Source organism: Cyprinodon variegatus, unplaced genomic scaffold (assembly GCF_000732505.1).
Source record: "Cyprinodon variegatus isolate N-32 unplaced genomic scaffold, C_variegatus-1.0 Scaffold1019, whole genome shotgun sequence".
Taxonomy (NCBI): domain Eukaryota; kingdom Metazoa; phylum Chordata; class Actinopteri; order Cyprinodontiformes; family Cyprinodontidae; genus Cyprinodon; species Cyprinodon variegatus.
Window position 1 is genome coordinate 99,677 of NW_015151472.1, and position 17,754 is coordinate 117,430.

Sequence of the window (17,754 nt, forward strand, 5' to 3'; positions counted from 1 at the left end):
ATAACATAGTTATGTATAATATATTACATTTCTGACTGTATATCCCTGTAATTATTACACACTGTAGCTTTAATGGAACAAACCTAAATTGTACATTCTGGGAGTAGTTTAAAATGTTACGTGTAGTGGAAAGCTGTTGCTTTTAATATACCATCCGTGGTGAAACATTTCTTTAGCAGGAACAGCATAACCAGTCAGAGTTGGTGGGAGAATCGATAAAGATAAATTCAATAGAATCCTGAAGATTTGGATTCTGCCATTCGATTTGATACTGAGGAGGAGAAAATGACTTTCCAGAAGATCAGAGCCTAGACATGCAGGCAAAACCATCAATTGGATGGTTTAGACCAAAGGATACAAAGCATATATAGACATCCGGATGGCCCAGTCCAAGTCGATATCTAAGTAAGGTTTAATATTTTGTAACCATGCTAGAAAAGTCATATAAACATCCACATTCTGTCCAATTTGACTGAGCTTGAACTATTTTTCCCAGAAGACTTAGCAAAAATTGCATTGCTACACATGCAATGCTGGGAGATAGTGAGGGCGTAAAAACCTTCTTGTGATTTCACTACTGCTACTTATGTTACCATGATTGGCCTAACGCAAAATTTGGTAGGCGAGCCTTAGGTGTCGCTTCAAACATTCAGTCGAAAGGTTTTGCTGAACGGCACTCTTTTCCCTGAACACATTTAATTGAAGTCCAGGATTACTAATGTGTGGATCAAAACCTGAGTGCTACACATCATCAATCAAGATCAGCAACTATAAACACAGTTAGAACAGATTATTTCTGCTGAACAAAAAAAAATTTACTTCTGATTTGAATTTGTCATAGATTTTGAAAACCCTGTGAAAATTATACACTGATAGTGACCTCCAAGTCATGTGATGGATTGCTTATATAACAATATTGATAACAGCTGCTCTGTCTGTGCACAGGATGTGTTTTGAGGTCAGTATTGAATCACATTTTGGAAGGCAATGCTCTCAACCTCACATAATAACTGCTTCAAAACAGATAACATTGGTCAACACGTGAGCATTGATGCTTTATAAAGTACATTTGTTTACGGAAATGTTTAGGCCAAACAGTTGATTTGCTTCACTTAAAATGTTTGAAGCAGTTTGTCATTGGTTTACAATCCTCATCATGATCCGATGTAAAGCATTACCATAAAGCTTTATTTGTAAATAAAAACAAATATATTGGAAAATGTACTGCTAGATGTCACATCACAAACCCCATCTATATCAACAAAAATAAAGTGCTGAAGGGTTTCATTCATTACAAAGTTTGTGTATGGCTTTCAAATTATGACTAGAAATGAACAACGGAGAGATGCTTTTGTTTGTAACTGCTTGAAAATCTGTTATTTGATTACTATAAGATATGTAGTGAAGGGAGAGAATTATATCCTTTTGCATCACTACATATCTTTCTTGTATTTTAATAGCGTCGGAAATTGTTTGCTACTTTAGGTAAATAGGTATCTAATATCACTTTCCTTCAGTATGGTGCAGATTTTTTGTCTGGAAAAGACGAAAAATCGCAGAAGGGTGAGTCATACTAGAGTTGGGCTATAGGCCAGCTGCAATAAAACAATACACAGAGCAATGATGTATCAGAAACAATAATGAATTTAATTGTCTTGCTACTATAATAAGCTATATAAATAAAGTTGCCTTGCCTGAAATCTAGATTAAAAACATGTTTAGAGCATTTTTAGTCCAAACTTCCTTTGAGTTTCTGTCAACCATTTATGTTGTTTTTTTTCATTTTTACAAATATATCCATAGTTTCTTATTGTAATTATGTTTTTTATTCTCTTTTTTATTTTTCTCCCTGCCACTAAAAAATGTCTTTCTTTTTGTTTCCCATGTAGGGCACTTTAAATTGTCTTGCAATTGAAATGTGCAATGGCTTAAATTCATAAACACAAACAATTTATCTAGCTATTTTTACAGTGGTGAAACTGATGTGCATAATTACTGGTTATGTTTACACATGTGCACTTTTAACAGCACAGTAAATCAATTTTGTACAATAATAATAGTCTGAGTTTAGAAGGTGTTTATTATTAAAGCGCTTCAACTCCTTATGAAAATTGGTGTTTACTTTATGAGAATATATTTAGGATACAAAATGTGTTTTAATGAATATGTTACAATTTGTGGCACTATCAGACTGTGTAAATGGAATTTAACTTCCATCCAAAGATGTTTAAGACTTCTGGATACTAAAGAACACTAACACATGTCATATTAAAAATACTAATAGGATCATATATAATTAAAAGTTGTGTAGAACTTGGGGTTTTAAAAACTGTATTTTTTCTTTTACACAGTGTTGATTCAATTCCATTTTGTTTTAAATATGCCAACCAGTTTTTATTATTGCCATGCAACTAGGTTGATCATCATCAAACCAGCAGCTGTAATCAGACCCAAGAGTTTCTTAAAACCTTGCTGTTGTGATGGAAACAGGTTATTTTTTCCAGTATCTGGATGGAATACTCACTATCTTTGGTCTGTTTCTAATGAACGCAAAGCATGATATCAATAATACTGAAGCAATAAACATTTGCTTGTTTACTGCTAGTGATATTGTCATAGCAACACTCGCCAACATTGCAGCATATATAATTAGCTTTAATTCTTATGCTTTTTTCTGTACTCATTTGTTTTTCCAATGTGAGAATTTGCCCCCAGATGTACATTAAGAAAAAAATGACGCCTTATCCTTTGGGGGGGAAATAAGCTTACATATTTCTTTACATATTTTCCATCTGTCATCTAGGTTAAATTAATCCTAATAAGCACAGACTACTGTACACAGTATACATCTGACACATTTCTTCTAGACCTTATGAGAAAAAAAATAATGTTTTACCCTATCATTAGCTTTGGGACACAGAGACACCAACAAAATTTTTGGCAAGGATGTGTGTGTTTACAGCTGCTGAATGAATTCTAAATATGGAGCAGAAATTCAAACTTGTGAATCAGGAAGAAACTTAAGAGAATTACAGTACTGAGTGAGGCAGCTATCTGTTTCACAACAATAATGAATATAAAATATATGGGTGACATCTGAAAGGTGGGTCGAAGAAGAGTGAGATAAAAGAACAACTATGTATTAGATAGTAATGCATGTCTTTTTACCGCTATGAGTATTAGAATATGGGAAGTTGGAGACTGTTGAAGGGTCTGCAAAATTAAAATCAGTAAAGTCTATTTTTTGTTGATATTTATACCTAAGTTATTACATCAGATTTGTAGCTGTGGGTAAAATGTGATAAAAGTTGTACGATGAGGTTAAATAACCCATTGCAAGTTAGTAGCTAACTCAAAAAGTCATCCATTCATTTTTTCCCATCAGGGTTATTCTGGCTGGGGTCACGAGGGGTGCTGGCTCCAGCTATCTACGTGCTAGAGGCGGGGTGCACCCTGGACTTGTCGCCAGTCTATTGTAGGGGAACAGAGACAAACAGGAAAAAACATCCATTCACACACGCACTCTCACCTAAGGAGAATTTAGAGAAGCCGATCAACCTAACAGTCATGTTTTTGGACTGTGGGAGGAAGCCGGAGTACCCAGAGAGAACTCACGCATGCACCGGGAGAACATGCAAACTCCATGCAGAAAGACCTGGGAATTTAACTTGGAACCCTCATGCTGCAAGGCAGAAGTGCTACCCACTGCGGGACTGTGCAGCCCAGATAAAACCATAAAAAATTGAAAAAATCTCATATATTAATAGAAATAATGGCATTATACTCCACTGAGTTAGGTTTAAATGAAAAGCCAGGCTTAAAAGAATGTATGAGCACAAGAAAAAGTGAAAGTCTAAACTTGATAAGTTGACTGATAAGCATCAATATTTTTCTTACTGAAAAGTTTATAATTTATACATTCATAAATTTAACAACTTGGCTACAAGACAGCAGTGATACCCACTGCATCACTGTGCAGCGTTTAACAATCATTTTATGCTAATTTCAGGAAAGACATGAGTATTTTTAGTGCCAGTTACTTGCAGTGCAAAAATATTCATATGCATTTAACTTGTACATGTATTAATAATTACAAACTTTAGTATAATGTGTTATACCATCAGCTGTCCCTATACCTTTGCCAAAAAATGCACCCCTTGGCAGCTTCACTAAAAAATGCTTTTCTTTACCAGATTTTTGTGTCATGATCAGTCCTGATAGCTGACCTAATTGTTCATTTCACTCACCTGCATAACTCTAGTTTCTAATCATTGCTCATCTTATCCACCTGCATCTGCTACTTTATATTTGGCTCAGCCCAGCTATCGTGGCAAGATCATTGATGATGTATTTTTGTTTATTAGTTTGATTTTTTCCATGATTCATGTCCTTGCTCTCTGAGGCCAGTAGGTAGCGAGAGTGTTAGTTTACCTTGTCATCTCCTGACCATGTCTTGGCTCTTGCCCACTGAGCATGTGCCGTTTCCTGTTTTGGCTCGGCGGGGTGGAGCTAGTTTAAAGTCCTGTAGTGGTTTTTATCCATTGAGCATGCTTGTTCCTGTTTTGGCTCAGTGGAGGAAGCCAGTTTAAAGTTCTGCTGCTCTCCTTGTACCACGTCTTGTCTCTGCCTCTCTACTACTGAGTCTGTTTGTTCTGCATCTGAGTGTGTCTGCCTGAGATCGCTGCTGTACTCATGGAGCTCTGAACCTGCCGGAACACTCCATGGATTCCTGGAACCCTGGATCTGTTTCTTCTTGTTCGGATCAGAACCCCTGGTTGGGGTACGGTCTCCTAGATCTCTGAACTGATCTGTTCTGACCTGTTTTCCCTGACCTGGCTGCCTGCCTGTCCATTGGAAAGTGCTCCATCTGGGGCACTCTGTGTGGTTCCGTGACGCATCTCATTAGCAGTGCACCGGCTGGATCCTGCCTCACCCGAGGTAATGGACTGAACTGTTAAACCAGGTAAGTGACTCACGCGGATAATCATCTTCCGTTTGATTATCATGGTCACTTTCCTGTGTTTCTCCCCATCCAGAGTGTCAGTGATGGGGCAATGGTCTGCCTCCCCTCGCAACTGCTGCATTTCTCCAGAGCCACAGCTCCACGTTATTCTGTGCTTTGTGTTAATAAATGTTTTGAACTTTTCCACTGTCTGTCTCGCCTGAATACTGGATCCTACATTCGGGTTACTTGACATTTTGGTTTTGCTGGACTTTGTTTGAAACTGTGCCAAAAAAAGCAGTGTTCTTAAACTAAATTATATTTATGACAACTGCAGTTGTAACTTGATGAAATGTAGAAAACAAAAGAGGCATGAAAGTTTTTGTAAGACATTGTATGTAGTAATCACTGTTAAACCAACAAAAGATGAGGTGAAACCATCTGACTCTCTAACTGGGTTTGCATTTACATGCCTTCATAAAAAAAAGACATGTTTCTCTGTTGCCTGAGCACAAATAGAAAATGTCTAGTTAATAGGTAGATAATATCATATAATTTCTACAACTGTGACCTTTCACAATCGTATATTCAAGCCTAAAGTATAAAGCAAGTTTCTTTTTTGTTTTTTACTGAAGTCAAGTGATATGGAGCCACAACTGCAGAGGCTGGAAATAGATCTCAGCATGCGGTTTGCTTCCACAGTACAAAAGAAGATCCTTTCAGCTGTGTCAAGCAACACAAAAAGGACATACATCAGAATTTAGAGAGGGAATTTAGTGCTCACTTATACACTACATTCCTCACTTCTGCAGGAACAACTTTGAAGTTACACATGCAATGCATGTCATTTTAGGGTGACATGCAAAAACCTTTTGGAAGGTTAAGAGGTGAAATCTCTAAAAAAAAAAGGACAGAAGTGCCTGGCATGCTTAAAATCATATGTAGTTCTTCCTAAGTAAAAAGTTTGGTGCTGCTTACAAAAACAAAAATACAATATAAAATCCTACGGTACTCTAAACCCTAATAGGTTTCAAATACTGTACCAAAGCTTCTCCCAACAGGAAAATACACGTCTTGATTCATGTGTCAAGATAAAGATGATGTTTGTTTTTTTATATATAAAATATCTTACATATTTATTTTTCTTCTTTTTATTTCCAGCTCTGAGTGAGCCCCATAAATCACAGATAGCTGATAAACAATGGCATAGCTACGCTGCGCTGCTGCCATCACGCATGGTGGTCCAGTTACATCATCGGTTGAGATAATCTGATGGAGTCATCCTTTATGGTGCATGTCAGACAAACAAAAATCCAAAAGCTGAATAAGCACCACAAGCTACGGATGCAGGGAAATTAAAAGCCAGCTTTGGTTCCGGAGACTCAACCTGTAATTTGTGGCTGATTATTTGGAAACATGCATTTTGTTTCCAGGCACGCTCTCTTTCTGATTTCCCAATAAGACAGGAAGGCTTGGAAAGGTAATACTGTGTTATATCTGAGGTCAAAGGGTGCACTCTTTCCATGAAACCTAGTCCATAACCCTTTGTCATAGAATCTACAATATTACTTGTATCACTGAGAGGATGAGGTGAAATCTCTGAAGAAGTATTAATAAGAATAAAATGATTTGAACGTCTTTGTTATACTTGTTAGAAACAGGTTTTGGAGCTACAGAGCAGGGCAGCAGATAAGCAGCTTCACAGGATGAGAAATAATCAAACATGGCAGATTGTGTGAGCAGGAGATCACTTCCGAATTCTTACATTTCACAGTGCTATGCATGCAAGGATATGTATGTCCACTCAATAAAAGGATCATAACCCTTTTATGCATTTATTAATCACACCAATTTAACATCAAGGGGATAGATTATTAAACCAACCAGGCATAAAATGACAGCAAATCAGTCTGCATAAAGAAAATAGGTTGCCTTCTAAACATATTGCTCTCATAACAATTGCAACAGCATGAAGCAAGCACTTGTCTATAAATCTGTCTAAATATAAACTTATTAGGGAAGGAAGTTCTACAAAAAAATATGTCTCTGCAATTGATTTTGATTCAATAGATACTTGGTTGTGTGTGTGGTAAATATACACATGCCTACATGGGGTGAGGTGCAACTTATCTTGTCATCATCTTCTCTGACTTTAGCATACAATCTAAACATAAAATTCAGCTTCACTGAACAAATACCTTTAAATAAATGACATCTTAACATTTTTTTCTGTGAAAAGTCTGTTTCATGGTCCCAGTGACTGTGTTGCACTACAGTGCAAAAACAAATTACAAATTGTCTTAAATTAAATAAATTTATCCTTAATTTGAGTCGATAAATAAGATGATCTGCCAATGGAATAAGATTGCTTACTCTTAAAATAAGATAATTAAATAATATGCTCTTGAAATAGGACACAGCAATTATTTTTTACTTATTTTAAGTGTAAATTGTCTTGCTCCACTAGCAAAGTGCCTCACTTAACTCCATAATTCAAGAAAAAATTCACTTATTTTAAGAAAAAATGACTTATTTAGATTTAAGTTTTTTGAAGTGTAATAGGAAAACAACTGCAAGCAGTCCTCCAACCCTCAAAGTACACTGCTTGTTAAGCGCTGCATTAGATATTTAAGGAAATCTGCACGATTGAAGGCTTTGTGAAAAGCTACACACATAATATACAATAAACTTTATCAATACTATGCAAGTAATAATGGAAATAACAGCTTTGCAGATATTAGATTGTCTCCCTTTGACTGTTGCTAGGGGTCCTTTTTGTCTTTTGGAGCGATGGACACAGAAATAGCGCTCCTCATGCAGTGATGGGGTTTGTAAGGTGCTCGTGTTACACCCTTCATACGTGTAACTCAACCCGTCTGTCATCCAGGCTAATTCTTGACACATGAGCAACAGCGGTATTATCATAGCCAACACTCATCACTCCACCACGGTAGCACCAGTGGCGTGTCTTGTGCACTCAGCTGTTGCCGTCTAGGAGGGGACACTTCAGTAGGAAGATATCACAATCTCTGATAAAGTCAACCAATTACAAGTACAGATATACTTTCTTTCAAATTCCTCTAAATAAAAAAATTAGAAGAATAAATAATAACAAAAGAATTAAACCCACAAGTAAACAGATTCCTCCAGTGTGTGAGCTGATCTCCATATAAATCCACCTGTTCTCTCACACCTTCAGGGTTTTTTTTAGAGCAGATTTAGGAACCATCAGCATCATAATGATTAAGGAACAAATAAAAACATGGAATATTATGGGAGAATTATCCTGCCATAATGCAAGAGCACAAGAATTTCATCTTCTTGCACTCAAAACATGCGCTCTCTCTCAAATATTTTCTCTTCTCTCTCAAATCTTTGTTTCTTCTCTCAGACTTAATGCTTCTTGCACAGATATTTTCTCCTCTCGCTTGCCTCCTCCTTCTCTTCGCGCACAAACCGCGCTCTGCTCGAGTCTCAGTTACGCTTTCAAACCCGTAGGCTCTACTTGCAGATTTTTTTTGCTCTCTCTCAGATTGGATCGGATCGTCGCCTAGCAACCTTTCCAGCCAATAGAACGACAGCCTCAGAAAGGGTGCGCTTGTCTGGAGCACACCACAAACATTTAGAACAACCTCGTTTGGTCAGATGGTGATATATATATATATATATATCAATTTTTATCAATCTGGGATGGATGCCGTTCGGTCTGTCTGTGAAAAAGGGTAACATTTAGTAGAATACTTCAAGCTGATTGGGTGACGTGCCAGCTAGTATCCGCCTTCCACAACACGCTTTCAGCCAATCATAGCAGCGAATTGTGACATTTTCACAACTAGCGGAGTAAGCTTAAAAATCAAAAACTTTTTCCAAATCCTGTCGGAAGTAAAGCACATACATCTTTAGAATCTACAAAGGCACAAAGTGCTTCTCTTTGCTCCGTTTCTTAAACAAGATTTTGTCGTGAATTTGGCTAAAACCAAATAATTTGGGGTATCAACAGGTGAGTCCTCCAGTGTAGCCATGTTTGTAATGCCCCATTAAGGCCCTTCTGATTGTTGTCATTCCTACCTGTCCTGCACCAAAAAACGCAGACTCGCTGGTTGTTAGGAGACAGAAGTATTAGAGGGATTCTTTCAAAATGAATTTGTTGTGAGACTGAAAACTCAGAACTTGTGACAATCCAGGTTGAAGCGCAAGGATACAATTACTAATCCAATCACATAAAACTTGAATACATGATCCTAACATTGTTTGTAGTTGCAACTCAACCCATGTGTCACATACCTCTTAATGCTGTGGTTTAAAAGAAGCATGTTTGGAAATTTAAGAAAATAAGGAATCACTTATATGAATCTGTGCTGTTTTTCTTTTCCATTCTGATTCATCCACTTTTAAAGGCTATATGCTGACAGTACCGCAAAATGCACAATGTGTCTTAAAGATCTGACCCGTATTTACTGACTTCAATATGATGTGGACTTTCTTCCACCTTTCACACACAACGCCTTTCATCAAACATCATCTTTTGAGTGCCTTCAACTTCAAGCATTATACATCCGCCTGTCTGTGCAGCTTCAAGCACCCTCCACGCCTGCTCTGACAGGTCTGTGTTTAAGTTGGCTTTGATTCAAGGAAACACATGGACAATATTCCGAAGAGTCTGACAGCACCTTTAAACAGTATGCTCACACTAATCAAAGGCTAAACATGGTGAAAGGACCAAGCTTTAATCTTAGTTTAATCCTCAATTTTTATGTCAGCTACAATTCATCACTGTCATTTTACCCAAATCTGTTTTATAAAGTTCAGATTTTGTGGATGTATTATTACTTAAATCTTTTGAATTTTATGCATTGTCTTTTGGTTACAATTAGGGCTGAGACAATTAATCAGATTAATCGTCATAAATCTGTATTGACTTAATCAACGACAAATTTGGTAATGGATTAATTGTTAACTGGAGTGTAGAGAGTATAGTAGTAGTAGTATGGTAGTAGTACAAAGTTATTTTAAAAAAATGTAAATATTTTGCATTAATATAAAAAAAAATGTAATCCGTCAGTATGCTACATCCAGAACTACTCAGTTGGAAAAGTTTTAGTTTCAAGTGGTTTGATTTCGTAAAATGTATTCTTTAAGCCACTTTTTGCTATCCGGTTAATAATTGGTCAAATAAAATAAAAACAATTGACAGATTAATCAATTTGCAAAATAATGGTTAGTTGCAGCTGTTTACAATTTTCTAAATATTTAGGGAGCAATTGTCTCTAACATGCACAGTAAGCACCCATATCTCCAAGTCACTTGTAATTTGAACAGATGAACAACCGAAGACTGAAGATTGAAGTGCACAACATCGGCCTCTTGGGGCAACGTATACTTAAATTTTCTTTAACAAAGAAAGCATAGCTTAATTTGGTGGGGTTTTTATGTCGTTTATTAAGTCGATATGGAAAAAAACAAGGGCAAAATTTGCTTTAAGAGACAAGTTACTCCTGTATGGTGTAGTAATGAAAAAGATAACTCAATTGTTCAAATAACATAGAACTGATTGGTAAAAGCTGCTTAAATAACATGATATAAATGTACTCAATGATTTAGAAGGCAGAATAACTTTAACAAGTTGACATGAGAGAAAGTGTAGAGAAGCTGAGACTAGTCGTCATACAGCAATAGACACCATTGACTATAATAAACTACTATATCAGCCTGTTTTCTACTGAAAGGCTCAGGGTTTGTTATATCCATGTAAAGACTCCTGGGGAATTTACCAGAGTGCTGTTCCCATTTACTTTGAAAACATTCTAAAATTCAGCCTAAGGAAAATTTTAAATAAAACAGAAAAACTACACCGTTGGTCCTGCGGGTGGCAGTAATAATATCACATAGCTGGCTATCCCTCTGCTGTTGTTCCGTTTGACAAATAGTACTACATTACCAGCCTTAAAGTTTGCAATCAATTAATTCATTGCACTGTTAAATTAAAGTATATCGCTCAGCATTAAAGGTTTAAATGGAGTTGATAAGGATCAGATCAGGATCCCTGAAGGCTGGGAAGCTGCCTCCAATTTTGCAACTGCTGTACCGTGAGCATAAAACCATCCATCCATCCATTCATCCATTTCCCGTCACGCTTTCCCCTGCTGGTGTCACGAGGGGTGCAGGTGCCTATCTTCAGCTGTCTACAGGCGAGAGGCGGGGTACACCCTGGACAGGTCACCAGTCTATCGCAGGGCAACACAGAGACAAACAGGACAAAGAACCATTCACGCACACTCACACCTAAGAAGAGTTTAGAGAAGCCAATTAACCTAACAGCCATTTTTTGGACTGTGGGAGGAAGCCAGAGTACCTGGAGGCAACCAACGCATGCTCAGGGAGAACATGCAAACTCCATGCAGAAAGGCCCCAGGCCGGGAATTTAACCTGGAACCTTCTTGCTGCAAAGCAGAAGTGCTATCCACTGCACAACATAAAAACCATAAAAAACATGAAAAAAACTGATATATATATTAATATAAATAATGGCGTTTACATGAAAAGCCAGGCTAAAGAGAATGTGCACAAGAAAAAGTGAAAGTGCTCTAAACATTAAGCACTGATATTTTATCAAGATTTTTCTTACTGAATAGTTTATAATTTATACCTACATAAATTTAAAAACCTGAAACATTCTAGTGAAAAAAAAATGTTTTCATGCTGTGATACTGGCAGTCTTTACTTGTTACCTAAAGCTTTATATTGGAAGGGCAATAGATTATTATTTCTCATTTACATTATTTCAAGGTATTTCTTTTTCAATAAAGTAAAAATATGTTTAGGCTGCATTTTTAGGCTTCATCAATACAACCACACAAGCATCAGGTATGATATGCAGCAGAGGAAATGATGCCAAGTTACTGAGAATAAAAACAACCATATCAAATGTCTTTAGACTAGTTGCTATGTAAACATTTAAACATATATTTGATAGATCAATCTTGTGTCTGAATGTGTTTATGTTGAGACTTTATGCAGCAAAGCAAATATACCTAATCTCATATTATAGTGCATTATCTAGACACTAAAGATCAGATTTAAAACATCCCTTTAGCAAAGGCTAAACATGTCATAAAGATGTCATGTTTTTTTATCCGTATGACATAACATTTTGGAGTTTGTATAGATCTGTCATGCGCAATCAATTACAAAAGTCCTGTATTACTGAATATCCCAAATGTACTGTAAAGGATTGAGATCTCGTGATTGTACCCCACAACATTACCCCACCTCCACAAACTTGAAGTGTTCATACAGAGTAATATGAATCCAAACTTTCCTTGGTTTATGCAACATTCTGACCCTACGATTGGAAATAAGGCCTAAATCTGGTATTATTCTTCTAATGAAGAAATAGAAAATTTAATTTGTAAATCAATTTTCATGAACATTAACATCACAATGCAGTTCTCACTCAACATTTATCTTTTTCTGATCATTTGTTTTTAGCTTGAGCGTCGTATTAAACTCACAGCAGATCAGCAGTTTCCTAAACAGTCGACTCTGTCATCAACTTCCCCTTTAAAGTCACCTGAATTCATATTATTTACCATTTGCATGCTCCATTTGAACTTAAGCAGTTTCCTCATTGTATTTAAATCCCTAAATATATTGACTTGCCATCAGGTTATTAGCTGATTCACCACCCTATGTTAAGACAATTAAAATTTGTGAAGTAGCTAGTAAATTTTTATAGTTAAAAAGTGGGAAAAACACTCTACTATTAAGTTCTAAATAGGTACTGAACAAAAATTCAACATCAATACATCGTTTGTTAATCGTCTTCTACTTTATTCGGGACCGGGTCGCAGGGTAGCAGCTTCAGCAGAGACTCCCAGACATCCCTCTCTGCAGACACTTCCTCCAGCTCTGCCAGAGGAATTCCCAGCCCAGCTGAGAGATATAGTCCCTGCAGCATGTCCTGAGTTGTCCCCTGGGCCTCCTGCCGATGGGAGGTGGCTTGAACACCTCTTAAGGGAGGCGTCAATGGGGCAACATAAAAAGATGTCCAAGCAACCTCAGCTGACTCCTTTTGATGTGGAGGAGAAGCAGCTATACTCCGAGTGTCTCCCAAATGACCAAACTCCTAACCCTATCTATAAGGCAGAGCCCAGCCCAGTTCTTTCATTCATGATACAGATTTCATGACCATAGGCGAGGGTAGGAACGCAGACCAACCAGCAAATGAAAAGCTTTGCCTTTTAGCTCAGCTCTCTCTTCACCAAGACAGACCAGTGCAGCGTCATTATAGCAGCAGCCGCACCGATCCATCAATAGATCTCCTGCTCCATTCTCCCCCTACTCGAGAACAGGACCACAAGATACTGAACTCCTCTATTTGAGGCAGAAACTGTCCTCCAACCTAAAGGGGACAAACCACCTTTGTTTGGTCAAGAACAATGGCCTCAAACTTAGAGAAGCTGATTCTCACACTCGGCTGCAAACCGCCCTAGTGAACGCTGTAGGTCTTGGCAGGAGGTAGCCTGCAGAACCACGCCATCCGCAAAGAGCAGTGATTAGATCTGCTGGTCCCCAAACCAGATCCTGGACCCTGGTAGGCTAAGCATAAACACATTGTTTTGCTACAAAATAAGTAACCATGATACGGTGACCAAACATTCCTGTTTTGGATGACCTGCACCAAGCAAATCCCACGACTGGAAATATCTCAGATTTTAGCATCTGAGGAATAAGATGTAGACCGTGTAGAAAGCATAAAGCTTTTCATCCAAAACAGGGAGCTATCCTGTGAAATTACGGATTTAATTTAGTTGTAACTTAGCTGACCATTGCTGGGATAAAGGTTTGGTTTGTGTTACTAGTGTTTTCAGCATTTACTGTGCTTAAATGATATGCCTGGAATCTATTTTTATAAAAAATAAGAAGTGGAAAATATACCAAATTTTCAAAGACAACAGAAGAACAAAGGTCAAGATTAATTCCAAAATCTGTTTCAGAAGATATGATTGTGGACTTTACAGCGACACAATGTGCTGCTCTGTCATTAGTCAACATACCTTCATTTTTCTGCTGAATCTTTTCTGAGTGAATGCCTTATTCTGCTATTTTTTTGTGTAGACTAAGAGAAGGCATGGCCTCCATGCAAGAACTATCAGTGTACATATTTCCCATTTAAAACCAACAATCTTAGTCCGCATTTTATTAAATGATGTATGGTCTGGTCATGGTGTTGCACAATCCAAACAATAGAGCTGTCATTATTCTGACTTTTGCTTGGCTGTTCCCTTTGCTTGAATATGCTGGAAATCCAAAATATCTAAAATGAAAAAAAAATAATAATAATAATAATGGAAAGATGAAAGAAATTGGAAGAAAGTAAATCTTTATATGAAGTTCTGTAGTTTGATTTTTTTAAGCGGGCTGGTTGAAAGAAATCAAGTTTATTATAAGTAAGGAGTTTTTTTATATACTTACAATGCAACATATTTCCATAGTCAGCTGGCAAACGAATATCACTGCCAACTTATTCAGAAAATAATACCTATTAAATCAAAGTTTATTTCCATTTGAATATTTTTTTTTATGTGTTTATCTCCAAAATTTATGAAAAAATGTTTAACCAAATAAAAACAATATAAGGTTCACCCTCTGATGGTAAAAGAAGATGGATCCATTCAGGCCATGGCTACACGCTCATTTGGAGCAGCTGCAGCTGAGTAGGCAACCAACAGCTGTGCGCTGAGAAATCAATAATCAGCACTTATTGTCTCACGTCATCAACCCTCTGTGGTTTGCACCGCTTACACTTTTTCAAATAACTGGTTTTACATGATAACCCAACCTGACCTAAATAGCAAATATGGCTAAATAAACTAAAATAAACTAGTTCCCTCTGCTTCCATGATGGGCTAATATAGATGTGGTCCTAAAGTTGATTGGAAAAAGTATAGTTAACTGTATATAAATATTTAAGTAAAAGTCAGCATGACCACAAGATTTTGACCTTTGATCAAACGAAAATAACTATAATAAATCCCTACTGCTAAAGTACTGATTCTTTATTGGTACAAGAGGACCCCCTGGCAAACTTGAATTAATGTCCTGAGGTAGACTGCTATTTCTCAAATAGAGAAATGTGGGATATCGCAAAATAGACATTATCTGACCACAGTTTGCATGGTAAACATGTTTCATGGGAATTGTATGTTACAAAATGTTACCAGATGAAGCATAATCAGGCAAAAAAAAAAATTAAGTAGTTTGTGCAAAAAGTAAAGCATACAAATCATTTTGTTCTTTTTAAATTTGCAGAAAGTCATGTTTCTACTGAATAGACCTAATCCAACCTGTTTCTATTTTTTTTTTTTATTTTGATGTCAAACAATGATAATGCATGAAGTATGCATCATCAAAACATTGCAACAGATTTTAAAAAGTGGAGTTTCCAGGAATGTCTATTAAAACTTTTAAGGTTTAAGCTAAAATAGCAAAAATCTTGCATCTCAGTAGTAAACACAATCTTTGCTCTCTCAAATTTACTTGAAAGGTTATTCAGAGATTGAACTCCTTCAGGTAAAGCACTGTGTGCATTTATGTTCTTTATAGAACCAGCTTCTGATGTATCACTTTAAAACTGGGATACGTCACTGGTGCTGGTTTCAATCAAAGCCCAAAGTTATCAATAGAGTCTCAAATGTTTTTAAACCTGAAAAAAATATCTTTTTAACCTATCCACTGCACCATTTTTATGTCACATTGTTTTTTAGAATGGAAACAACCCACCTAAATAGTTAATTTCCCTGCAAGATACTGTGATTGTTTTAGTCTGTCCATGCTATAAATGGTTAAGTCTTTTACTTTAATTTAAGGGTCCCAAATTTGATTCCAAGTTATTTCTAGAAGGAAAGCTGGTATAAAAACTCAGTTGCAAGTTGTAATGATGTTGTGTATTGATCATTGAATAAGGGGGCTAAGGACTGTCTCCATCTCTTTATGTCCTTAAGAGACAGATCAATGGCTGACAATCAACTGTTAAAGATATTCTATTTCTAACATCAAAATTGTAGCCTGTTGTCCACAATCTGAGCCACTTTAAGTTTTATCTCAGTTAAAGTCAAAACAAATTAATGCTTCAGAATATAGCTAAGTGGTATTGATAAAAATGTGACATTGTTATATAAAACAGACAAAACCAAAAAGGCCCCGTCAGGTGTGGCTATCTACTTTAATAATATTTCAATCAGCTGGTTTAATATTTTATTGGCAAAAAAGTAGCTTCATGACAGCTGGTGGGAAAAAAACACCAAACAAATAATTAATTCCAAACAACTGTTTGGATTAGTAATGCACAAACTAAAATTAGGATTATGACATGTTGAGTATAGCCCCCACTTGCAGTCTGTCCATTGTTAAAACTCAGCCTTTTGTGTAATCTTTCTTTTTTTAAATATAATTAGTACACACACACAAGAAGAGAATGCCTACCTCAAAATAAAAGCAGCAGCATTTTATTGGGTTAGGAATTGGGTTAAGAATGAACGTTTAATGCAAGTTTCTGATGCATCTAGAAGACCAGGAGATTTTATTTTTTACCCCACGCTTCTAATGTTGGGTGTAAGTTACTATCTGGTTAAATCATTCTGTAAGAAGTTAGGCCAATCTAACCATAAACATTTTCCCAAATCCTCTGTATGATTTTATAAAGCTAGAAGATGTAGAAGGACTTTTGGGGAGGGGGAAAGTAAGAATGTTTATATCTTTGTTTAAAAGTTCACACTTACCAGTCCATCACAGTTGCTGATAGCCACAGAGGCCTCTGGCATGTCAGTCACATCACCAGTGAAGACACAGTCCCCATGGATGTGTTCCTTTGTCTTTTCCTCAAAATCCTCCTGCCATTCCACGAAAGCCCCAGGGGCCACCAACCTCTTGTTGGCCCTGAGGCGAAGGTGAAGCTCTTTCCCAAACAAGGTGACATTGAAAAAAAGGTGGTGACCTGAGCTAGAGGTGACTGATGGTATTGGGGGGACACTGCGGGCCACCCTTCTTCCACTGCCAGAGGCTGAAAGATTTTCAGCAGCAGCCTCACTTTTACTTCCACCAGAAACCACGTGAGAAATGTATCTGCCATGGGAGTCTGTGCTGATTGGCACCATAAGACCATATTCACTTAACTTTCCAGAGAGTTTTTCTGATGGGACAAATAATGTCAAATGAGATTCACTAAGGAAATACCTTTGACAATGAAAAAGAAGGAATGGAGGGGTGCAATAAAAATAAATAAGGAAAATAATTTGCTTATTTAGGGAGAAAGTAACTGATGGACATTCAGAAATATTCAGCAATTCTTTTATCTTTTTTTCTGCATAATATCTGTACATTGACTTTTATTTATAAAAACTGCAATAGAAAAGTGAAAATGAAACAGCAGGAGAACTCACCATCTGATTCTGCAGCCAAAATAGTTTCTAAATATACTTGACAAAATGAAAACCACATCAATAAATATATACAATCCATAGCTCGAGTTAAAATGTGAGGGGATGCAACTTTTCTAACTTTCCCCTTCAGTTGTTAACTCTGAAAAGCCCCAAAAAATGCAGAGGAAAAGTGCTCAGAGCTGAGCTCCAGCGAGGCGGCCGGGCATTTCTCAGCGTCGTCCTCTCTACACGCCAAACTGAAGCTGCTTCCAGTGTGTTGGCCCGCGCTGAACTGCACACACCGAGACTGTGGCGTGCACTTAGGGAACCGAGCAGAGGGGGGGGGATCTAGTGGTGGTGATGACGACAAACTCCCCGGTATAAGAGCCGGAA

The 17,754-nt window shown here is 37.1% G+C and overlaps 1 protein-coding gene across 2 annotated transcripts in view; it reads right to left on the reverse strand.

The window, feature by feature from the left end:
* Positions 1–17,754, reverse strand: part of LOC107100848 (A disintegrin and metalloproteinase with thrombospondin motifs 14-like) — a 76,703-nt gene extending 58,949 nt beyond the window's left edge. For both annotated transcript variants that reach the window (XM_015399508.1, XM_015399507.1), the window contains exons 1-2: positions 17,383–17,754; positions 16,723–17,132 (exon numbers count right to left, since the gene is read on the reverse strand). In XM_015399508.1, the coding sequence (XP_015254994.1) occupies positions 16,723–17,132; positions 17,383–17,461 (489 nt within the window). In that variant the 5' untranslated portion in view covers positions 17,462–17,754. The remainder of the gene's footprint in view (positions 1–16,722; positions 17,133–17,382) is intronic.